General features: G+C 35.0%; 1 protein-coding gene across 3 annotated transcripts in view; it reads left to right on the top strand.

Moving 5' to 3' along the window:
• IDE (insulin degrading enzyme) overlaps positions 1-25,207 on the top strand; it is a 65,490-nt gene extending 40,283 nt beyond the window's left edge. For 2 of the 3 annotated variants that reach the window (XM_074590524.1, XM_074590522.1), the window contains exons 15-25: positions 2,594-2,738; positions 5,500-5,610; positions 7,665-7,785; positions 10,078-10,169; positions 12,493-12,604; positions 13,659-13,826; positions 16,654-16,926; positions 19,155-19,216; positions 20,157-20,229; positions 22,191-22,258; positions 23,266-25,207. In XM_074590524.1, coding sequence (XP_074446625.1) covers positions 2,594-2,738; positions 5,500-5,610; positions 7,665-7,785; positions 10,078-10,169; positions 12,493-12,604; positions 13,659-13,826; positions 16,654-16,926; positions 19,155-19,216; positions 20,157-20,229; positions 22,191-22,258; positions 23,266-23,361 — 1,321 coding nt within the window. In that variant the 3' untranslated portion in view covers positions 23,362-25,207. Of the gene's footprint in view, positions 1-2,593; positions 2,739-3,280; positions 3,426-5,499; positions 5,611-7,664; positions 7,786-10,077; positions 10,170-12,492; positions 12,605-13,658; positions 13,827-16,653; positions 16,927-19,154; positions 19,217-20,156; positions 20,230-22,190; positions 22,259-23,265 lie in introns of all 3 variants that reach the window. The other variant, XM_074590523.1, reaches the window with a different exon arrangement.
• The last annotated feature ends 352 nt before the right edge of the window (positions 25,208-25,559 follow it).

The raw sequence follows: 25,559 nt of genomic DNA on the forward strand, positions 1-25,559 counted from the left end.
TGAAATGTGTAGTGTTTATTCATGAGAAGATGAAATTACCCATAGCTCTTGTGGCCAAGTGAATTGGTGAATAAAGCCATCTTAACAACATGAGTTTCTGTAAAAAGTTTTAGCCTCAATTCCAGATCAGAATATGGCAGCTGTTCTTCCTTGTAGCAGATTACAAGAATGTGTTCACATGACAGACAGCTTCAGTAAGGTGGAAAAAAATAGGAGGATTTCTTCTGTCTGCAGCCCTGAGCATCACGGATCATTGGAAGAATTCCTGACCCAGATGTTACAGCAGCAACTGCTGTGTAGGTTAATTAAGAGGAAGTTGGTGAGGTGGTTTCTTCCTCAAACATACAAATCCAGTAGGAACAATCTCAGTATATGAACCTCTTGAAGTCGCCTTGTTCCAAAACTGAAAATCCTTACATGGCACAAGTCTTGCTTTAAAGAAACACCACACTAAGAACCTCTGACACCGGATTTGACTTCCAGCCTAAAGGATGCTGATAAGCTTTTCCTTTTGTATGAATTATGACTTAAGAACTCAGCAAATATAAGAATTATGACTTAAGAACTCAGCAAATAGAAGCAAAATAACAATGTAATGTTCTGTTGTTTTGAAAGCTTTCTGAAAGTAGTCATAAACTCTCCACTTAAGTTTCCCAAGGTTTAGAGGCATGAATGGTAAAAATACAATAGTAATTATTTTTAACTGGATACTTGCTACTTTCCATTTCAAGGAATATTTCAAGCAACTTGAGTTGCTTATATGGTGACCCAGGATCAACACTCAGTGTTGATTTCAGCTGTCACTTACACCTGAGTTTGAAAGTGGAAAACACCAGACTAAGATTTTTCAAATACACTATCAGTGATTGAGTTGTTCTGCTTCCTCAAATCTAGTCAAAAAAGGTAAACGAGGAATAAGCATTTACTTACAAAGTTGTCAGTAATAGAAGGCAACTCCCAGAACAGTGTTATAATTGTTTTCTGTTATTTTTCACTTGAGGATTAGTGATTCAGTAGTCTTTGTTATTTTTAGAACTCCCTGGTGGCCTTTGCCAGCTAAATGAGTATAGAGAAGTTACAACTGATACAAACATGGTAATCGCTCAGACTGATTAACTCTCTATTCTAGTATCAAAATGGAAAAGAATATAATGAGTTTGGAGGAGGGTTTATGATAACATAGGACTGACCTACATCTTGCTTTGAATTTAGTCTTAATTAAAAAATTCAATATTAATTGGATTTGCATCATTGAGTATATTGAAATTGTTCAGTTTGGGGAAATTCTCATTGCAGGGAGAAATGCAAAAAGCAGAGTCCTTGTTTGCTTCGGATTTTTTTAACTGGCCTGTTTGCTTAAGTTACACAAGCCCAAGCCCAGAATAATTAACCCAGGGGTAGTAAAAAAGATTTCAGACATTAGCAGGCTCTGCTTCTGTAATAGATTTTTTTTTAAAAAAATTACTATTTTTTTTAATCTCTTCCCATGCTTCTGTTCCTTAATCTAAAAGGAAGGAGAAGTCAAGGCTTTACTAAAAGCTACTAGGAACCTTCTTAAAACTACCTTTGCAATGCATTTTCAGGTTATCAGCTTGTGTGTTGTGGCGATGTGATCTTTTTTTTTTTCTTTTTTAATGTTGGTATACACAATGAAATACCCTGCTATATAGGTGTAAACATACATAATAGGATGTCTCAGAATACCACTAGTAGTGACTGCTTAGGGAAAACAAATGCAAATTTTGTGGTTTTGAATTCTAAACGTGGTTTTGAGTTGAACTGGCAGCAAATTGTTTTAGATACTGCTGATTATTTCTGTGAAATTGATAATGAATTTACATGCATTTCAGAAGCTTTAGAAATAAATATTCAGTCATAGTACGAATAACTTGTCTTGACTGCAAATCTTTAAAACACACAGATATTTAACAATTAGCACAGTTGAAACATGGCTTGTCTTTGAGTTGCATTTCTCTGAGAAATTTGTGACAGTATTGTATGTCATCAGCTGCTTGTAATAAAACAGTAGAGCTTGTATAGTTGTTGCCTTTAAAAAAGATAACATAAAAAATTACAATAGTGTGAAAATGGGTGTGCCAAACTTCTTTCCTGAGCTGAGTTTAGCATGTGCTTCATATTTTTCATACCACAAATTGCTAATATCTTAATTTTTGTAATAGAAACTACTTTGTTTTCTGATAGTGTAGAAGTACTAATTAAATTAATGTTCAGTATGTGGGCTTTCATTTTGGTCTATTAGATTATGTTGGTTATTCAGGGTGTATTTAATTTATTTTACTTCTGGTGAATTCTGACTGTGCAGCAAAGTAAATATAATGTGTCTTGATATATGAGCACAAATAAGAGAGTATCTCTGGAATCTTCAGTGTATTTGGGCATCTCTCAAACCATAAGGAAGCTAAATAATTATTTTCAGGTATGTTCCTATTTGGCTTTGAAAGGAATCCTTCATAAAGCGATCCATCAGCATACTCGCAGTAAATACTGTTTCCTTCAGATCAAACTTAAAAGGCCAAAAGAAACTGAGAAATAATTTTAAACTGCATATTTTACTTTCAACATTTTCTTCCAGCCCATTTGCTTACGTGGATCCCTTGCATTGTAACATGGCCTATTTGTACCTTGAACTACTCAAAGACTCCCTCAACGAGTATGCATATGCAGCAGAACTAGCTGGCTTGAACTATGATCTCCAAAATACCATCTATGGGATGTATGTAAGTACCCAAATCAAGGAAAAGCTTAGAGCCTTAAAACTACTTCCACCCATCAACATTTTTATATTGATTTGATGGAAGGACTTTTATTTAAAAAATGGGTCTAAGGCTGTTACTCCTTTTGATCTTGGTTATTAACCATCCTTTCTTTAATTTGAATTTTAAGTTGAATTTTGTTCAAAGTCTTCAACAATCTTTTCATTCATACTAAGCAAATTTTCTTCTTTATTTTTATATCATTCATGAAATTAATTAGTTGTAAGATTTGTTCCTCCATTTAAAAAAAAAAAAAGAAAAAAGCAACCCTAATCCAAGCTTACATATTTATTTCAGTTTGTCAGATACCTACTAAAAACTTTCTGACTGATGGGGTAGAAGGCCCCCTTTTCATGCTATTAAATAAATGGTACACTTCAGCTTTCCTGTTCAAGAACTACTGATCATGAGGCTGCATATACATACTCTTCAGTCATGTTTCTTCATCCATTATTTTGTCACCGCTTGAGGTATCAAAGCATTTCTTTTGTTTTTCTTTTTGTTAGTCGCTACATTTATGCTGATCCTCTCCATTGCAACATGACATACCTGTTTATCAGGTTATTGAAGGATGATTTAAAAGAGTATACATATGCAGCACGCCTCTCAGGTTTGATCTATGGCATTGCATCAGGAATGAATGCAATACTTGTAAGTAATTAAAAAATGCAGGAGGAGATGAAACAGCTTGGGAGTTGTTGAGCTTGGAGAAAACATTTGACTTCTGCATTTCTAAATGAGATGGTTAATGTTTTTTTCCTTGCATATATCACATGAATTAAAGGCAAAGCAAAGCTGTGTTTTAATCAGTACTGAGTGACCTATTTAAGATTGCAGTGTCTGGTGAACATGTGTGCAGTGCAATTGTTGCATTCTAGTTCACATTTTTACTTGCGTGCATGGTAATCTTGAAAGTACTATTGCTGGTTTCTATATAAAAACATTAACTTTTCTGTTGAATGAATCTCAACTTTACAGATGTTGTTATAATTCTCTAGTTCTGCTGTAGTGAGCTGTGGAAATGGATTGTGCATGTGTTCATTAGAATGCAATGCTAGCTATTTATGGCTTTCCCTTAAGAGTTTGTTTTTATTAAGAATTTTCTAATCTGTTTTAAATGGCTGACAATACTTATGTGATAAATACTAATAAATGGTTATTTCTTACTCGCTTCTCCTGTGAGATTTATGATAGGAGATTTTAATAGAATTTCAGTTAAAAGCTTTTTTTTAACTATAATTTTATACCAAACTGTGTTTTGAAATTTCCTGTAGAATTATTATTTTCCAAAGCATCTTAGTATGAGAATATACTGTATACTGTCTTTATGTTTTCTGTATGAGAGAGAGTGCTGCAATTTCATTTTTTTTATCCAACGCAAATCTCATTTCCTGGTAGCATTCACTTAACTTACTGGAAACATGGTTATCTGTTCTCAGTTTCAAAGGTTGCTGATGTTTTCATAGTTAGAGTTAATTCCTTCAAAAAAAAACAACAAAAAAACCCAAACAAACAAACAAAAAACCTAAAAAAAAGGTGGTGTGTGTGCATGTAATTTTCTTCAATTTTAGTCACAGTTTAGAAGCTAAGAGTTATTTTAAATATTAGCTGTTCTTGGTAGGGTCTTTATATTCTACTGTAAAGATTCTGTTTTCATGTTTACTCCATTTTGTATCTGGGAGCTTCTAATATTCTATATCATGAGAAGTTTTATAGTCAATAGGTGTAACTGGACACTGTTGATACTTTAAGCAAGGACAGATGCTACACTGAAAACAACCACCCATAGTGATTGTGGAATAGTTTAGGTTCTTATGCTAATTTAGGGTATCAGCCTTTGTCATAAATTCATTTATGATATGATAGCTTTTTTCTTCAAATTCATGGTTTCAGCAAGTATAGAAGAAAAAATTCTTCCTACTGGAAAGCAGGAATTCACCTGTATGTTGGTTTGTGTCCTAAAATTTAGTTTTGACCTTAATTAAACTGCACAAATCCAACTAAATTCCTGTTCCAAGATACCAAATTTTGAATTTTTTTTCCCCCAAAAGGCCTTCTAATGGCTTTTTTCACTAGACACACTTTCTGTAGCTTGATGCAATCATGTAGTCATTTTTAAGTTTCCATGTTGTTTCTTTAAACGAAGAAGTTTATTTCATGTATACTTTACGAAACATATGTATGATCAGATCAATATTACGTTAGAATTGTAGACTAACTACTGTAGTGTTTCAGCCCTGGTTATAAATTGTGCTGCTGTTGACAGTACCCCTTTTATTGTAGCACTGCTTAGTTCCACTTATGTAAACTATTTTTTTGAGCAACAAGATAAATGTGAAACAAGGTTAAATGCCAACTGGAGAGAATGTTTAAGAAGGCTGAGAAACCTAGAGTGAAACCATTTCAGTACTCCAAATGTACAGTTTACTAACTGGACTCAATACTTGCTATCATTAAAAATCTGTATTCTGAGTACAGTTTGCTTACATCAACATGAAATTACATTAATTCTCTGCATTCATAACTCCTGGGCAAATATGCAATATTATATTTGTCAGTTATCTTTTGATGGGTAAAGGGATTTTGTTTCAGAATGAGTTAATGTTGAATGACATTGAATTTAGAGTGTTGAAAAGTGTATTGTTCATTGAATTATATGAGACTTGGTAATTGTTTTATTCTTTTATCTTCCACATGTAAAGCAAATTATGCACTTTTTCCATAGCTTTCTGTAAAAGGTTATAATGACAAGCAACATATCTTGCTCAAGAAGATCATTGAGAAAATGGCTACTTTTGAGATTGATGAAAAACGATTTGAAATTATCAAGGAAGCGGTAAGCTACATAAGAAATTTACATTTTGGAGTAATTTAAAATTGAGTGCATTGACTTGAAATGAAATCTGAGGGCTGATTATCTATGGAAATACGGACTGAAATTCTGCTTCGTTGGGACTGCAGAAGCTTTTTTCTTTTGTCTTTTTTTTGTAGCCGTGAGTTTCCCAGAGTGTTTATATTACATTCTTTGGTTAAAAAAAACTGGCCCTGGAGTCGTCTTTCAGTCGGTCTTTCATATGCTTGATCAAGGGATTGCAACTTGCTTTGATAGGAATAGAAATCTAAGGGAGACAGGGGTGGAGGGGAAATCTTAAGTTTATATTCTGTTTTACAATGTGGGAAGGCCCCAGTGGGATCTAGCCAGAAAAGAAGGGGAAAATGGATGAAGGGGGAAAGGAAGTGTTGAAAAGGTTTGCAACATTTCTTCTCCCCAGATGTGAAGAGGAGCTCTGCTCCTGGGCCAAGAAGAGTAACCAGCTGGTTAAGTACATGGTGACTTCTGGAAGTCTCACTTCCTAAATTTAATGACTGATCTATATATATGGAATGTAAGTTAGATTATTTTTTAGCTCCTGAAGTAAATTTATGAACAGCAATTGTATTTGCTAAGCCATGCAAGATACATAATTGTTCTTCTTGTGCCTTCTTTAGAACAAGACAGAGGTAAAACAAAGGAAATGAACAAATTAGATATTGGCACTCAAAGCAGCAAGTTGTTGTGGAGGTATAAATGAGTGCACAAGGATTAGATGGGTGTTGGGGAACATGCTGACTTCTGGCCCAGAAAGCTTGCAAAAATAGTCTACAGTAGATGAGAGAGGTAGGGCTGCAGGGAAGATGACTTCATGCTTGCCATAGTCTTACTTTAATCTTCTGCTGTGGGTGATTTTTGAAGAGGTGACTGGCCTAGACAGACACCAGGGCCATTTTTAGTTCATTACTATTTAGTAGGAAATTCTAAGCGGGTAGGCAGCAAACATGAGGTAGATTTATTGTAACAGCACTTTATTTAGGGCTGTCTGTACCTAAGATGCGTTAATTATCTGAAAAGTTTTAACTGGACATGACAAATGTCAAAGTGAAAAAACCCAACCCACAGGTCTGTGAATGGTCCATTTTGGACTATTTTCTTTTAGTTTAAGATATTTCCCTGATGGTCATTACAGTTTGCTTGAACTTTGTCTTTGTACTATGCCTGTTTTGTCATTTTATAGACTTTTGTTACATAGGGCTTTTGTGTATGTAAAATAAGGACAAAATACAAAAAAATCAAGTCAGATGGGGAGATTGCAGTTTTTCCCCTCATGTCGACACCTAACAGATAAGCGAGATCCCAGCTTCTGACTTCTGTTTGGAACAGAGAGGAGGACTCAGCAACCATACGATAGGACTCCTCAGAAACTTCATGCTTGCTGTTTCTCACTTGTGTGCTCTGAAATTAATTACTTTTCTCCTGTACTGGAAATGATCCCAGCTTGCCAAAACTATTAGTTTGCACTTTCTCGTTCCTCTGGTAGAGGAAAAAGGTTTTGCTTATTTTGTATAAGTGCAGCTGGAGTTCCTTTGGAGAAGCTGATTCTTCTCTCATACCTCCTTTATCCAGGCAAAGAATGACAAGAATTTCCCAGATGCTCCTGTACTTTTCTAACCAAGCCAGCTCAGGGAAGCAACTGGGAGAAAAATACGTTTTCTATTAGCAGTATTGCCTTGGACAGTCATCACAGAATGCGTATTTCTTGGGTAGAGCAACTTTAACTACTTATTTAGGTCCAACTGCAGTAATTTAATTTCCAGCCATTGATTTTATGGAGAAGTTTGTCTTCATGCTCATTTCAACTATCTTAATGGTTACTGCTTAATCCGTAGGCTCAGAAGCCCATGTTATCGCTAAGGTAATTTAACACAATTTTTTTAACAGGTCTGACAAGCAAGAGAATATTCTTGACATTTGAAATTTATCTTTTTGATGGTACGCAAAGTTGAGAGCACAAGGTTAATATTTTATGTTTAGAAATACAGTCCTATAATTTGAACGTAATTATTTTGTTTTAGTACATGAGATCACTTAACAACTTCAGGGCTGAACAGCCTCACCAGCATGCAATGTATTATCTCCGACTCCTGATGACAGAAGTTGCTTGGACCAAAGATGAGTTAAAAGAAGCTCTAGATGGTAATGTTCTGCCAGTTTTAAACTTTATTATTTTTATTTTTTCCTATGGAAAATGTCTTGTTACTAGACTAATGAAGGTACCTATTCTGAACTCTGCCCATTATTCAAGTGAAGCCCTTGCAGTGCCAGAGCTGAGCTGATGTTGGTGGATGTTGATGCCCCTACACTTGTTCTTCATTTTCTAGAAAGTATAGTAGTTCAGGAAAAAGGCCTCAAATGGCAAAACTTGCAGCTAAAAGTTCAGGCAAAACTTGAACAGCTTTGTGGGCATGACTCTGGGTATGGTGAATCCAATGCTTAACCGAGACTGCTAAAACAATCTGGCTCTAACTGACATCTTGCAGATGCATTGGAATGTATCAGCGTTGTACTTCACAATGCGCATACTATTGTTTTTTCCTTTATCAGGGAATCCTAACTACTGTTTCTGTAGATAGTAAAGAATTGTAGATAATAAAGAAAAAAGATATAATTTAGATAGTAGATAATAGATAGTAACAATAATAAAGAACACTGTGGCTCTTAACAAAGAGCAGGTACTTCAAAGAAATTTGAAGAAGAAATTTCAAATTAGGAGATATAACTGATTTCAGTAATAGCTGAAGAGCTCTTCCCTACCTGTATTTTACTCTGTTAAAACAAAAGGTTGTTACTGGGACAGTTTGCAAAATATCTTGTAATATCTTGTTGGAATACACAGAGACATTCTTTTCCAGAAGAGTATCTGGCTTTTGTGTTTATTTGAGGGTGTGGATTCAGAATACGTATCCATAGCTATCAAAGACTGACACATACCGTACTGTTTGAAGTTGTGATGCTGAAAACTGCTTCATTAATATAGACCCCATAGGTGCCCGGAGGCGGCTGCACAGGAGTATGTTTTCTCTACAGGATTGCTCCAAGATAGAAATACAAATGTTTAGTTCTATAGTTTCTTGAATGATTGCAGGTATCTCTGAGATTAGTAGTGGTGCCAGTGCTGCCTGTGAGGTCAATGACAAAACTATGCTGACTTTCATGCCAGTGGGTCCAGCTGTTTGTAGGTCATTCATTTTTTCATGACCACTGAATTTTGAAAAAAATAAGAGATTTTCTGTTCCATGTGTAAGTTGTCTTTATAAGATTAATGCTACTGTATTCAGCATAAGAATAGCTAAAAATGGAATGCTGGAAAGGAATGCTGTCTACTCAGCACTGCTGGAGATCTGCTTGAAATACAGGGAGTTTACACGTGATTTTTTTTCTCTCTCTTTCCTCTCTCACACTCAATGTGACCGTAATCTTTTGCACTATTAATAAGCAATTCTAGAGGCAAAAATTAAGATTAGGATTATACAACAATAAAAAGTTGATTTGGAATCAAGGAAAAACGTGGAAACAAATTTTTTAGTGATGGTCAGTTACCCCCTTTAAGAGAGGGGAAGACTGATAAGCACAGTATAGGTTTTTCTAATACAAATCACAAATCTGTTAGATATGTATGCATCCCCCACTGAATAACTGAGTGACCTCATAATCTTGATTGCATTTGTCTTTCCAAAACTTTTGTGAAGTACATAAGTATTGTTAGCTTTTATTTTAGTTGAGAAGATGTCAAAATGAGAAATTAATAGATTGGGTGACATAGTGTGGATATTCTTGTAGTATGAGGGAATTCAGAATGGCATCCCATCCATTCAGTTGGCATCCCATCCATTCAACCATCCTTCCTTCCTCTCTTATTCTATTGATTCTATATGCTAAACTATATGAAAATTGCTTTGCAAAGACAGGCTAGCAGAGAATCCATGTGTATGTGTGCTCTGGGATATATTGCAAAAATATTTTTCTTGTGTATTGTTTGTTACAAAGAGGCTATCAAAACACCATATTTGAGTTGAGATTCTTTTTTTAGTCTAGATGGTAAATGCACGATGTGTTTCTCAAGCATTATAAGCTACATGCTGCTTGTTAATAACTAAGGCTTTATCTTGGAACACGATCTGAATGATTGCAACTGTGTTCTCTGGAGAATGAATGTTTGTTCATGATTGGAAAGGCGGCTTTATTTTTTTTCTTTTCTTTTTGGAATCTAGGTCAGACAGTATGTGAATTCTAAGCGAAACAAACTATATGATGAGTGCTGCTATTTAGACCTGGAAACTTTCCAACGTTGCATTTTTAAGGAGAGATGCACTTTTTCATGATTATAAGTTTCTCCTCCTTCAAGAAACACACCATATCTAATGAGTTAGGTACTTCTTAATGTAAAAATGCATGTAATTGATGTAACTGTCTAAATATCTATTCTAGATGTCACTCTCCCCCGCCTTAAGGCCTTTATAGCTCAGCTGTTGTCACGGTTACACATTGAAGCTCTTCTCCATGGCAATATAACAAAACAGGTTAGTGTGATACTTTCTTTAATAAAACAATTTTTATTTAAAAGCAGCATAAAAATGGAAGACTACTTTAATCTTCTCAGATCTTAAAGCAGTTTTGCCAAATGTGATTTCATAATTTGACTTTGTACTTTTTTATCTTTATAGGAGTATCATAGTGTCATTTTTTCACTTTAGATTTATGAGGCTAAGTGCTGCCCTTGTCTTGCTCTCAGAAACTTAATAAAGAACAACTTACGATCTAAATATTTTAAAGTCTGTGTTGTGTATCATTACTGTGATGTGATCGAGCTGCATAAGGAACTATGTGCTGCAAATTCTGCTTTTCCATTTAAAAGTTTCAGACTAACTACCAAAGATTTAGGAATCCAAGATCCTTCCAAATGAAGTACTTTGGACAAAGCGAAACAGGAATGGTGGGCCATAAAAAATAAGCGTCAGCTCTCAGTTGCATCTTTTAGGGAGTAAAAATCAGAAAACATTTGTTCTATCTTCCATTAAAATAGTAATGGTTTATATTTGCATAGGAAATCTAACCAAACATTTGAATATATGTACCAATACAAAATGTAGTACCTTTCTTGTACTTTCTTGCATTCATTTTTTGTATGGCTGGTATAGCAGTATTTCTATGTTATACCAACTCTGTGATACTTTACTCGCAGGAGATGTTACAAACGCTGCATAACTGCTGAATGTACGGAGAAGAAAGTTAACTAATAAGGAGGGGAAAAATAAAAAGATGAAGGAGCCAATAGCACTGGATGCACAAATTTTTCCCTTTAGAGAATATCTCTAAAATTTTTTTATAGAGTATTTTCATGTGGAGAAATGTGAAAAATAGTCTCACTTTTTTCCATCCTTATTTCTTACCCATTTGTATATGAAAGTCAGTTCCTTCTGACATGTAACTGAATGACCAGATTTTTTAGATTTACATGATGATGCAGTCATAGCAGAGAAATGTGTTCTTTAGTTGGCATAATGGGTGGTGGCTGAAGAGTCCTACAGTGAAAGAAGTGGGAAGGATGTACCGTTACGCCCATAGCTGTGTCATGTTTAGAAACGATCTGCAGACCTCCCTGAAGAGAGGCGGGTAGGGAAACTTCTCTGTCTCTCAGTGCCCGTGATGTGGTCATTGCTGACAAAGCTCAGAAATTTTAACCTGGATCTCAGGTTTTTTTTTTTCCAACTAAAATTAAGTCAAAATTTACATACTCTCGTGACGCCTTTCAATACTGAAAAAATTTTTAGGGAATCTGTACTTTCTGAAAAATTAGATCTATCTATCCGCTTAAAATTCACATTTCTTCTTGAACTAATTTCATTCTGATACTTGTTTTTTGACTATTGCTTTTATTTGTTTGCTGCAAGTGGATGAATAGTAAACTAATCCTGTTCAGAACATCTGTCTGAACACTCCAGTTGTAAATATTTTGTTTTAGTACTGGATTGGAAGAATATATAGTATTTTTCTCTAACCTTTCAAACTGTGTTTTGTAAGACCTCAGTCTTTTTGTCTTTGATAGTGGGGCAGCTGGTGGCATGTGTTTATGATGTTTTCAGACCTTTTGCGTGGTTTTGATAAGATCATCTGTGTTGTGAGTTTGTGGCAGTGCAGACTAAGAGATTTTGACTTTCAGCCTAAACTACTTTTTAGCAAGTGACTGTAATTTCCAGTATGCGGGCTACAACACCACATAACCCTTAACAGCTAAAGCTTTTGAAGTTAGATCCTTGACTGAAACTAATGATTTTTAAACCTTTTTCACTACTTATGATTTTTTTTTTTTAAATTATTACTTTAATCCATCAAATAAAAGAAAGTATCTCGGCAGTGAGTCCTAATACTAGCAGCATGTCAATGGAATGCATGTTTGATCATAACCATTAATTTGTTTTCTTAAAATTCCATCTGCTGAGATGTTATTTGCTTTGCAAATGTACATTATAGGTATCTGGTTTTCAAACTTTGAAAGATGTGCACATCAAAGTGGTGAAGGGAAAGGAAAAAAAAACCCATTGAACTTTAATTTCAGAAGCATTGGAGAGGAGTAGAAGTAGTTAAACATGTAGACAAGATAAATGTAAAAGAAAAAAACCTCACTAAATCCTTGCCTCCCAAGCCCCTGCTCCCTCTCATCTATTTAACTTCTACTGTATTTTTATTTAATTACAATATCCCTATTTTCTATTCTTGATTTTTTTTTTTTTCCTTTTTTCTTTTCTCTCATGTCATCATCAATAATTGGAAAGTCTCTTACCCTGCTGTTAGGTACAGACTGACTAATGATCGTTAAAAATCTTCCTATGTTTTCTCTTCCAGGCTGCATTAGGAATTATGCAGATGGTTGAGGACACTCTCATTGAGCATGCTCATACAAAGCCACTCCTTCCTAGTCAGCTAGTGAGATACAGAGAAGTGCAACTTCCTGACAGTAAGTTAAATGATTTATTTACAATTTTTTAATGCACATTAAATTGGATTCCTTTTGCTAATGGCTTTTTAAAATGAATATTACTCTGTTGCTAGGAGTTTGTTTCGAAATCAGACTTACTTCATCTTAAACTTTAAATTTAAAAATATCATTAGGGTGTGGTTTTGTTAATTAAATTATACACTAATATACTCATCTTTCTGGTATACTTGAAAATTATTTCATTTTTAATCTGTGTATGGAAATTGGACTTCTTGGGGGCTGGAACTAGATGATCTTTAAGGTCCCTTTCAACCCAAACCATTCCATGATTCAATGCTAATTCATTTGGTATAATTTATGGAAATTAGAGCCCTGTCCCAGGCTCTGCTGCACACAGTATACACATTTGAATAAGCACCATTCTTTGAGCACTTTTGAGTAAGTATTAAGTGATGATTCGGTGAGGGATTGTCCTAAACGGGTCTTGCTTTTTTTGAGAAAACTAAAAGCTCTTACACAAGTAACTTTGTTTTTTGCTGATATAAATTCTTTTGTTGTGGGGAAAAAAAAAATCTTCTATATAGGAAAGGATGTTCAAGGGGGATTGCTGGGAGTTATGCAGGAGTGATGGCATATGTAGCTATACAGCCAAAGCCAATTACCCATAGCTGATCATCAGCCTGTGGAAATGACCATGTACCAAAGAAGCTATCGGTATTAAATGCTGAATTATTTTTAATGTTCATAAATATTTCTGACAATTTGTCTTCAGAAACTATTTACACAGTAGAGGCAATGCAGAATTCCATTCCAGTTCCAAAAACATTTGCTTCAGGAAAAGCAGCCAGTTTCAATTTACTTGCTGCTATGCTCAAGCTCTGACATTTAGAGGTGTTAAAATAATCTTTTCTTTATTTGTTTCATGAAAAGTATGCTGTTAGTGGAAACTCTGCTTTAACAGTCCTAAACTATTATAATTCCATTCCACAAGTGATAGACCATTATCTTTTTAATTGTAGACAATGAGAATGCACATTTTTATGAACTTAAATGTTTTAACTTTGTCTTTTAGGAGGTTGGTTTGTATATCAACAGAGAAATGAAGTTCATAACAATTGTGGTATTGAAATCTACTACCAGACGGACATGCAGAGCACTTCTGAGAATATGTTTTTGGAGCTCTTTTGTCAAATTATTTCAGAACCATGCTTCAATACTCTGCGCACCAAGGAACAATTAGGTAAGTTTTCCCATAGTGATTTTGTCTCTGTATACAACACATGCACATACACTCATGCACTTATATGAGACATGATGAGGTGTTCTTTCCCTGCTTAGTGAATGCCATTTAAAGGGCACTTGGTAAATGTAAATCATTTTAACTGCTGGTGACTCAAAGGAATGTTACTGTGCACAGACTCTAAATTGAGAAGCAGCAAGCATGATTTTTGAGATAAGTCAGAAATATCTGAAACCAACTCTGGCTTAAAAACAGTTTACTCAACTGCACAGAAAATTTCATATCTGGAATTTTTACCAAAAGGAGATTAGATCAGTTTCCTAAATTTTAGATCTTCTTAAAGAATCAATAGTAGTTTGATCTTTCTTGCTTGTGATCCTACTTCCAGCTGCACTTGATGATTCATAAGCCCTATCTTAGGAATACTGCTGTATGGGTAATGGCAAGCTGCCATGTTGGTGAAGACCTAAATACATTTCAGGCTTTTTAAGAATACAGCTGTTCACCAATAAGTACAAATAATTGTTACGTGAACCAGTAAGACTGAGAACTAATAAGGTTATTCCAAACAGGATAACAGGGAAAGAGAGAGACTTTGCATGACAGTTTGCATGACTGAAATACTGATAAAGGGGGGGGTTACAATTTTTCTAAGGGTGAGAGGCAGGCAAATGTCTCAGTGTGATGATTATGAACTACCAGGGATATCAGGCAAGACTAGACTTTTTGTGAGCAAATAGCAGAATCAGACATACCGTGTTCATCATAGGGATTTTAACTATGTAAATATATACTGAAAATAGGGCAGGACCCAGGTTATTTAGCAGGTTTTTGGAATGTGCTGGTGGCATGTTTTGCATAGAAGTTGGAGGTAACAGCTAAAGAGGAGGGGGGGAATCAGTGAGGAAGAACTGTGTGAGTGTGGCCAGCACTGCGTAACTGCCAAATGTTAGAGTTCACAAGACTTGGAAGGGAAGACAGTTGAAATACCAACAAAATTGAATAAGCTTTGTAAGATCTCTGAGAAAGCTAAAGGACAAAAAAGTTCAGGAGTTAGCAGTTTGCTAAACAGTAGAAGTAGTAACAAGAACTCATTCAATAAATGCTATAGCAGTATGAGAAAGAGGAAAAGTTGTCAATGGTGGAAAAAAAAATTCAAAATGTTTTAGGATGGCTTTGTTAGTTTTCACTTTAAATGTCAACTGTGACCAGATGATTTCCAAAATAAATACCAGTGATCAAAGTCCAAGGCTTACCTTTGAACAGGAAAAAAACAGACTGAAGGTTGTTCAGGTAAATTAGAAGCTTTTTAAAGAGTTCAGGCATGATGAACTCTATGTTACATTTAAAAAAAAAAAAAAAAAAAAGACGAAATCCTGGAATTAGAAGTCCATAACTAAGAATTTGTGGATGATAGATGAGGTATTGGAAAAATAAACAAGGGTAAATGCTATATGTTTCCTTAAAAAAAGGAAAGAGAAGAGCATGGAAATTACAGATCAGTCAGATTAATTCTAATTCCTAGAAAATATGGAATAAGTTATCAAAGCAGTTCTAAATTCATAGAAGGTAACTGAGAGACTGTTACTGGACAAACCCAGGTCAAACTAACCTAACTTTTTTTTCTTATACAAACAGAGTTTGGCTGTATGGATGGAAGTGGTGATGTCATATGTCTCTTCTTGATAGTATGAAAGGCGCGTAATGTTCTCAAACAAGCTAGAGAGAGTACCTAGGTGGAAGTGCTACACATTTGCATGCAAGACTTCGGAAAGTCATGACTGGAGAATAGATAAGAATAGTTCATTTGAAAAATGGTGTTCTACAGAGCTCTATTTTGATCCAACGCTATTTAATATTTTCATCAAAACTCTGGATGATAGAAGAGTGAATATACTTACTAAATCTTCAGATAAGACTAAGCTGGGAGAGGTTGCAAGTGTGTGGGAAGGTAGAATTAGAATTCAAAATTAGTTTGACATTTTGGAAACATGACTTGAATGAGGATAAGATGCAATTTGTTAGGAACAGTTTGGCAGGAATAGTCAATGGCACAGATAGAAACTAAGAAGCAATTGTCTAGGTAGCAGTTATGTAGGAAACAATCTACAGGTTACAGTGGATCAAAAGTAGAACGTTAATTAGTAGTGTCATGCAGCTGTGTAAAACGCTGGGATATATAAATGAGAGCTTCCAAGGTGCACACACAATAATACTCCTGTATTGTTCAGGCAAGGACTTTGAAATACTGTATCCAGTTTTGACATCAGCATCAAGAAACAATTAGAGAGCTATAAAACAACATTTAAAAGACTGAAATGTGAGACAATTGTTATTAGAAGAGGGGAAGAAGACTGAAAAAAGGGTTAGGTGTTCAGATAAGCAAAAGCTGCAACAAAAAGGAAGGGAATAATGTTTTCTTTGTATCTAATTGATAAGATGAGAAATAGTCGTCTTACATTGCAGCAAAGAGAATTCAGATTAGACGTTATGGAAAAATAGTAAGTTCCTAATGTTGAGTCTAATGAAGCACCAGAGTACAGTTTAATTTCTGTTTACCTAATGCTGATGACAGAATTCCTTTTGTTCTGTCTTGGTCTGCCTCATTTCCTCCTCACCCTCCTCTGAACTGATACTTACCTCAGTGAAACAAAGTTGGTTTTGTTTTGTTTTTTTTTTTAAAAATAGTGTCATATTTTGAAAACCTGCATTATTTCATTTATAATACAGAATTAAACCGCATTACGGTCAAACATGCCATGTTTGGCAGCCTTAATGCTGGAACAAGGGATTTCTTTTAATTTGTGACTATTCTTGTTTTGCCCAGGTTACATTGTGTTCAGCGGTCCACGTCGGGCAAATGGCATACAAGGACTGCGATTTATTATCCAATCTGAAAAACCACCGCACTATTTAGAAAGCAGAGTTGAAGCGTTCTTAAAAACTATGGAGAAATGCATAGAAGACATGACAGAAGAGGCCTTCCAGAAACACATCCAAGCTTTAGCAATTCGTCGTCTAGACAAACCAAAGAAGCTGTCCGCAGAATGTGCTAAATACTGGGGAGAAATCATTTCCCAGCAGTATAACTTTGACAGAGGTAAGACAAATTGTAATTACTTTAAAACTGAATGCTGTAGTTTGGCTGCGCTTGTGACTGTTGAGTGTCGTGTTCATTTGGGAACAACTTAAACTTTTACATAGCCTGTGCAAAATTTCATACGTTTTTTGTGACTTGTGTCAGGTAAGTTGTATTTCTTCCTGCTGCCCTGAGAAAATACCTCCTCATTTGTGGAGCTTGTGCTCTCACTGCTGTGGGAGCTGTTAGTATTAGAATGTGTTCCCTGATGTTCACCATATGATGAGGGGTGGCAAATGCTTCATTGACCTTATGTTCTTTCCCTTAAGACTCAGTGAGACACAGAGTAGGTCAAGCATTAGAAGTGGTTTGAATGCAAATTTTGGTGTCGCATAAGCTCAGATTTCTTTCTGTGATGTTCAGATGTCTGTATCACACATATGCCTAATACTTGACTGAGATGCACTGAAATACACTTTGACATTCCTGTGGGTGCACACGTTCGTATGAACCTATTCCTCTTACCTCTGTGCAGCTCTTTTGAGGGAGCGATGGCAGAGGCAACAGCAGGTATCTTAACTAACGTGTCACCTGTCTCAGTTTAGAGTAGGCTTGAAGAAACATTAGTTTTTTTTGATTTTTCATCTATGATACTTTGAAGATTCTAAGCTTGCAGAAGACCAGCTGAGATCCAACTTCTGTTGTTATTACTGACAGTTACTTACATTGTGATCCTGCATAGTATTTAAGTTGTATTTTTCCCTTTTTCTTTGTTGTTTGAAGATTTTTAATCCAAAATACTGAGGTATATTAATAATATAGTTTCTAACATTAAAAAAAAATAAATCCATTTTAGGTACAGATCAACTTTTCCTCGTATTTTCATGTCTCAACTCTTACTCATGACTATAACTTTCCATCTTCCATGCATAATATGCTTCCTACGTAAAACTCACTCTGTATCCTGTGACTTCTTTTCTGTGCTTTACATGCACTGTATTGGCCTTCCACAATAGCAAATACAGTCTTTTCAGTTGACAATGACTCACTGAACTGTTGTAATAATGAAGAATTTTTGAATTGCCATCTAGCTTGGTCTCGAGAAAATGAGAGCTACTGACAAGGTTTCATGCCCGAGTATAAGGAGTGATGTGGAAACTTAGCCCTACAAATACTTTTTCGTGTGTTTGATGAAAAGGTTTATTTTTTTCTCAGCCTTAAGTGTTTCTGTTTTTAACCATACTTGGATCTATATTATCTCTCTGGAATCTCTTACTGCTAGCTGTAGCCATATCTTTCATATCTAAATGCCACTGAACTTACTATTACCTTTGACTTTTATATCTTTAATTCCCCTCTACCCACCAGTAATTTTATTTAATTAATGATTCTAATATGACTAGAATTGTCAAAATCAGAAATTCAGCCTTAAGAAGTGAAAGAGTTTTTACTTCGGGTTTTTACATTTTTATAAGTATTACTTTTACTGTTTTACTTCATTTAAAATTTTTCTCCAAAATGTCATCTAATTTTCCAAACTCTGTTTTGTTGATTTTTTTTTTTTTAAATCTTCATATTAATTACTTAGAGCCTCCCTCACAGACTTGTTAGCTGCATATTGTTGCATGCATTTCTTTCTTGAAGGATCTTCCTGCTAACCCGAAGAAAAGCAAGCATGCCTACAACAAAAAGCTTATGCAGCAATAATATTACATGATTAAATCATTACAATTTGGTTTATATGAAGCGATGTAGCTACTGAGACATACTGTCCCTAGATACCTTAAAGGTGGTTATTCCTTAACAGGTATGATGTAGGCATTGTTCCTTAAATTTTAAAAAAAAAATTCTACCAAAGTACATCCTACCATCCTGTTCCCTAACTGTGAATAAAAGCCATCTATAATCACGCTGGGTTAGAAATACATAACATTGATTTTGAGATAATACACAGAAGTAGGCACATCTTTTTTAGCTACTGAATAACATACAGTGCAATCAGTATTCTTCAAACATGCATTTTTTTAGTAAGTCCAATCAAATGGACTTACTGAAGTATAATTTTCTGCCAAGCTTTCAGTGACACTTTCAGTGATGTAAGTATTAGCTTGAAAGTTAACAATGAAAAGCATATCATTTGCAGTCAATTACAGTATCTGAATTTGAAAGAAAAATACTTTGAATAAGTAGTGTGCTAATAACCAGCTATGATTTGCAGACTTGTTCTAATTTTTACTATTGTTGTGCAGATAACATTGAAGTAGCTTATCTAAAGACCCTGACCAAGGATGATATTATACAGTTCTACAAGGTAAGTTAGTCATGTAGTTAAAAACTTACTTGGAAAGAGACGTAGATATAACTGGATGTTATTTTGTGTAAACTATGAAAGCATATACTTATGCCTGGTTTAGGCAGATAATATGATAGATGCAGATACCTTAATAATAATTTTGTTTCGTGAGTCTTACTTAATTTAATGGCAGCTAGCATACTGTAAAAATTGTGGAGAAGGACTGGGTTTTGTTGTGTGGTATTTCTTTTTTTCTTACCGTCTCTTATTCTCCTCCTGTCTCAGTTCCTTTTTCTGAATAAAAAATGTGCTGCTTTATGACTCTATGACCAAGCTTGACCAAAATCACAAATTTGTTCCCCCCCCCCCTTTTTTTTTATATTCTTCAACCAGTAAATGATTCAGCTTACTTTGTGTGCATGAATTGTGAATGAAACGGATATTTTTAAAGCTTTGTTCACTGTAAATCAACAGTTTGGTTTTTTTCTTCCTCTCATAGTTAGGCAGAACAAAGGAATGGCATAACAATGCAATAATTGTACATTGCAACTCAGCATGAAGTTGCTAGATAGATACCTAATATAAGCAATTCAAATACTAGGGGCCGTCGTCCCCCCTGCCATGATGGTGATGTGCTTCCAGAAGGCTGCCAGGGATTGAAAATTCTGCAGAGATTCTAGGTTGCCTTTCTGATGCTATGATAGTTCATGGCTGAATTCCTACTACTTCTACTTTTTCTGAGTCCCAAACAGTACCTGAATTTCTTAACTGGGTTGTGAAATAATTCGAAGTATTGTATGGATGACTTTTAATAATATTTCAAGGGACATCCCAAAATTCATCCCTTATTTTAAACCATAAATTAAAATTTAAATGCTTTCATTCTTTTACTGTTTCGTAAATACAATGTCTGAGTGATACTTCCCACACCTGAAGGACCTGATGTTTTTTACTGTAGGTGCTGTTGGCAATAGATGCTCCCAGAAGACACAAGGTATCAGTACACGTCCTTGCAAGGGAAATGGATTCCTGTAAGTATTGTACTGAATATTGTATTTCATCAATTCCTGTTTAAGCAAGGTGTAGTTAGGCATGTTATGTTATACAAATACGCTGTAAGAAAAACTCAGCTCTTTAGACCATATACCTTTCAGAGGAAAAAGTATAGGTTTTCTTCACATGGGTGCTTCAAATTTTCTGAGTGATGTTTGTGTCCAAGTTCTTCAGCCATTCTGAAGTATATTGATTAAAACAATATATCTTAAAATAGCACTACTTTTTTTCAACAGGGTATTCTGAAACAAACATAAAACTCTGTAGTAGTCCTACTACAAAAAACAAAATTAGAATTTGTAGTTATCAATACAATGTGAGTTTGGGTTTTTTTCTGACACACAATGAACATCCACGGTTTTATTCAAACACTCTCAAAGGAAAGGAAAAAACCAAAAACCAACCCCAAAACAAACCCCACAACCCTCTGGGAAAGTCAAACATTACATTTAAACTTGAGAAAGTCAGTTTATTTAGGTTTTATTTTCAAATAATCTGTATCAGCTGTACATTGTAAACTGTTGTTCCATTTTTGAATTCAAGAAGGAAAAGGTTAAATGTGTTTCTGGTTAACATAAATAAACTGAGAGGAAAAACTTCTATGTTGTTCTGTGCAGATTTTTCACCAGTTTATACTGGACTTAAATTCCAACGTGTAACTGGTTGCAAAATCAAGAATACTAAAGGCTTGTCTGTAGAACAGAAAGAAGCAGATAGCTCTGTGCCTGTCATGAAACTCCTTCCAGTCTCAGAGTGATTGATTTTTATGGTACTGTGGGAATTGTAACTCTGCAGCTGAGTAAGGAAGACTTGCTTCAAAGCATCTTTCCAGTTTTCATGACTAATCATTGCTAAATAGAAATAGCTCTAAGACTTTTCCTATCTGTAGAAAACTTCTAAAAATATAGTAATTGCATTGCTAGAATGGTTCATCATTTGCTTGGAATGGTATCTTCCCAAGACAAGGGTGAACATGGGAGATGACCTAACAAGTGGTTACTCTTACAGCCATTATAGCAAGGTATTCTCTCCATATACTCCCCAGTTCTAAACCGCTAATTCTGGCATTTAATCATTCTCTCTTCTGGCATGAAAGAGAAATTGTGACTTTAATGCATTTCCTGTGAGTCCAAATGAGCATCCTTCCAAGTGCAGGTGCCCATCCTCTAGAGAGTAACACAGAGGAGCAAGGCTGAAAAGCTTCCCAGTGAGAAGTCTTCCTCCCAGAGGCAGGCTCACCATTTTCTCTGAGAGTGGAAAAGAATCAGAAGCAGTAGAGTAGAGATCTGGGATTTTAGGAGGGGGAAGCACTTGAACTCCCAGGGTGAAGGTTGGGGTTGAAATTTGAGTATGGAGCTAGAAGGGAGGTTTAAGGAATTTAAGACTAGAAATTCTTATTGACAAGTGGATTGGATACAAGAAGAAGTTTTGGGGGCACTGGAGTTAGGGTTTGCATGGGGACAGGCAGGGAAGACGTGGGGTTGCTATTCAGAATTTTGGTATGTGGAGTAACCCCCCACACTTCCATAGGCATGTCCTTACTAAAAGGTGTGCTGTTGCATTGCTCTTGTTGCATATACCACTGGCATTTACTACTGTTCTCATAGTTTGTACTGGAAAACAGTTTTAAGTATTCATTGATCAGTAGATTAGCAATTTTTATTTCTACATTTTATTTCTACATTCTCTTTATGTGTAAGAAAAATGAATAAAACCCATTGCCTCAGCACATGTTCTCAAGTCAAATCAGGGATTAGGTATTTCTAAAGACAGCCATGGAGTATAAAAGCAAAATGTTCAGAAAATCTTGTTTAGAGATACTTTAAAATTAATAACCTGTGCTTTAGATAGATACCTGTCTTATAAGAGAAAACAGTTTATTATGTAAAAGGTATTGATTAAATTATCGTCCTGAATTAATTTTGATGATGTTAAATAGGCCCTGTTGTTGGAGAATTTCCATGCCAAAATGATGTGAACCTGGCACCAGCACCTCCACTACCACAGGTAAAAAGAAACACCACACAAAAAAATCCCAGGTTGTTTTCTCACTATGGAAGTTTAGTATCATTAAATACAAGTTTATAGGTAAAAACAAACTTGAAATTCATGCTGTTGTGGGCCTGTTATTTCAGCTCTTTTCCACATGTATTGTTATCCTTGATAACAACAGGGATTTTTCCTGATTTTTTTTTTTTTTCTTTTTAACAGTCTGTCCTGTTACCTTTGTTCCTTCTGTTCCATTGAAATGAAATCTAATAATAGTAGTTAACTCTACTGAGTATCTACACTATGGAGTAAAATACAGATTGTTATTGTCTGAAAACACTGATTGTATATGATCAGATGTATGAAGTGTCAAGAGAAAGATGCATATGCATCGACAAATTTATCACCTTTGTTTTTTAAAAAAAAAAAAAAAAAGGCAACACCAAACCGCCACCAACAAAACCTACTGTCTGGTCATTGTCTTATCGAGCCTAAAATATTATTATATTCTTCTTATTATTATATTCTTACTCAGTCCTTATAGGTGACAAAGTCACTGTGGGTGGAAACTTCTGTATGAATTATATGTAGATATATTAGGCATTGTGACTAAATCTGAAAGAGTTACTTTGTTACTGCAATTAAAAATAATATCTCATTGAATTGCTATTGTTTTTATGATCTTACCTCTGATATTCAAAGGATGGGTGGGATGTTCTGAACTAGAATTTGTAAATGAAAAGACAAGCTCTGCATTTAGTGAGGTTCCTGCCATTATTAGTAATGCAATTACTGCATTATAGCTGCTGTTTTCAATTATCTAGAAAAAATATGAAACCATTTATTTCATAAGAAATTACACTATATTTTGGGTGATCCTGTAATCATGAAATGTGAATCACTAATATTATAGAAAAGAGGGAGGAAGATGTGTTTATATGTAGCTGTAGCAAAAGTGAAAAAGTGGGTAAATTGTCACTTCAAAGGTATTGAGCGGACTTTTTCTTGCGTACGCTTCTTTGCAGCCAAGTGTGATTGAAAATATGACAGAATTCAAGCGCAGTCTGCCACTTTTTCCACTGGTGAAACCACATATCAATTTCATGGCTGCAAAACTGTGAAGAACCCCAATGGATGAAGAAATGCAAATGTTCAGTACTGACATGGTTTCAGGGGACTTCATGATGAACAAAATTATTAAAGATCGTTAGGATAAATGGTTCTGTCCGTTATGAAAGTCCCGAATTCCTTCTTGGTTCATTTGACATTAGCTGTGTGTTAGGGATAGAGAGTATATAAAAATCAGTTGTGATCATGTGTCATTTATATTACAGACAACCTGTTGAAAACCAAAATCAACTGAAACAATAATAATAAAAAAACTTGTAGATGCAGTATATTTTTAAAATAGTACATCCCTTCAAATTTTCATTTTGATAAAATAACCCTCCAGAGCAAATAAAATTGCTTGAAATACCGTTGTTACTCCTGAAAAACACCATTTAATATCCCAATAATTATGTTATTGGGGGCTGGAGGGGATGAGAACAGTAGGTCCTTTTTGGGATGGGGTCAACAATTTTTCTTAAAAATAGAGACTTTCACATTTTTTTGAAGTGACATGTTGAATGATACTTTTTTAATTGATCCTTAATGCAACCAACATATTTTCTATTTAAGTTTTATGAAGACCAGTGGCGGGGGGGGGGGGGGGGGGGAAGGAAATTTGACAACACAGTAGTAAGTGAGAGAATTGTCTTAATGAGAATAATTGAAGATGTGGGCATGATTTTAATCTTTCTATACAAATTCGGGGACATTTTGTATTAAAACTAGTAAAATGCTGGAAACACTTTAATAGTGCATCTTATTTTTGTTATGAAAAGTGTTGTCCCAGTCTCTTGATACTGTCAACATCCTCATCCTGTTCCGTTTTTCAGTGTTACTGTGAATTGTTTCCATTTGGTATATAAAATGCTTTATTTGGTGTCATTTTTTGTTTTCAGTTGTGCATGTACTGATAAAGAACTCAGTCTGTTTTGCTTCATTTGTTGTTAGGTCTCAGTCCAGCAAACTACTAGTGCAAATAACTTTAAGCACATGGCAGTTCTTGACTCAAGATCAGGTGAATGTCAAATATGGGCCCTATAATGAATCAGATCCGTCACTGTTCTGGTACATCAGTGTGGGTCCTTCTTGTCCTTCAGGAAGGCGTTTGGGACAACTCAGTACTGGGTGTGCAGAACTGCGTTAGCGCAGGGTGTGGTTCAGGTTACATCACAAAATGTTTGTTCCTACTTCTTTTAAGAAGGCTGTGCAAAACCAGAAGGATCCAAGATTTATGCTGAAATACTAGTATGTATGTATATTCCATAATTAAGTAACATGGTAAAAGAATAGAGGGTGTCTAATCTTCAGGTTTTACTGACTTCTGCAGAGTGATCTCATGCTTGGGATAGCCCTCAAACAGGAAAAGGTAAGGGAACATCTTACTGAGTTCTCCTACCTGTTTAATGCATAAAATTGATTGTAATTACTCAGACAGGATGGAGTATGCAAAGCACTGAAGATATGAATTCTGCTCATCAGGGGTGTTACTGAGAGTTTGCTTCTTATTAAAAGAACATGAAACCAAGACCCTGATGTGACACATGTTGTCATACGTCAGAATCCTGATATATGCAATAGGGCTGCTCTTGTCATTGAATCAACGTTCTTTCTTACACTGGCTCTGAAGCCAAATTGAATGAATGCTTGACAGGGTAAGGGCCTTAAGTTATGTTTATCTGAGAGTCTCTTCTAATTGAATAAATGCAGTGTATTTAAAAGTTGTTTAAAGGTTAACAGTACATGTTTCAACATCTTTTTAATAAATTTGATGATAGCTTGTGATGTAACCTGTTGCCAAGGAAGGCCACTAGCATTTTTTCGTAGCCTGAGGAAGAAAAAATTAAACATAATATAAGCAAAAACAGTAAAGGTGTCTCTGTTCACCACATTTTTCATGGATCCTTGACATAAAATGGGCTTTTTACGCTCTTGCATTTTGCTTTTGTTTATAGTTTTCCTTCAGTAAAAGTACTTGTATTATATATATTAATAGTTTTGACAACATACTATAAAAATATATATTTTGGGATTTAGTATTTAAACATACCACTCCTACGGTGAATAAAATGAAATGGCTTCTATTGTGTGTAAAAATAAATATATATATATATTCATGGAAGTACTATCAACTCTAATTTTAACAAATTATATAAATAAATTGGAATAGCAGTGTATTTAACACAAGGTCACAAATCATGTTTTCCAGAGG

Source organism: Larus michahellis, chromosome 6, assembly GCF_964199755.1.
Source record: "Larus michahellis chromosome 6, bLarMic1.1, whole genome shotgun sequence".
Taxonomy (NCBI): Eukaryota; Metazoa; Chordata; class Aves; order Charadriiformes; family Laridae; genus Larus; species Larus michahellis.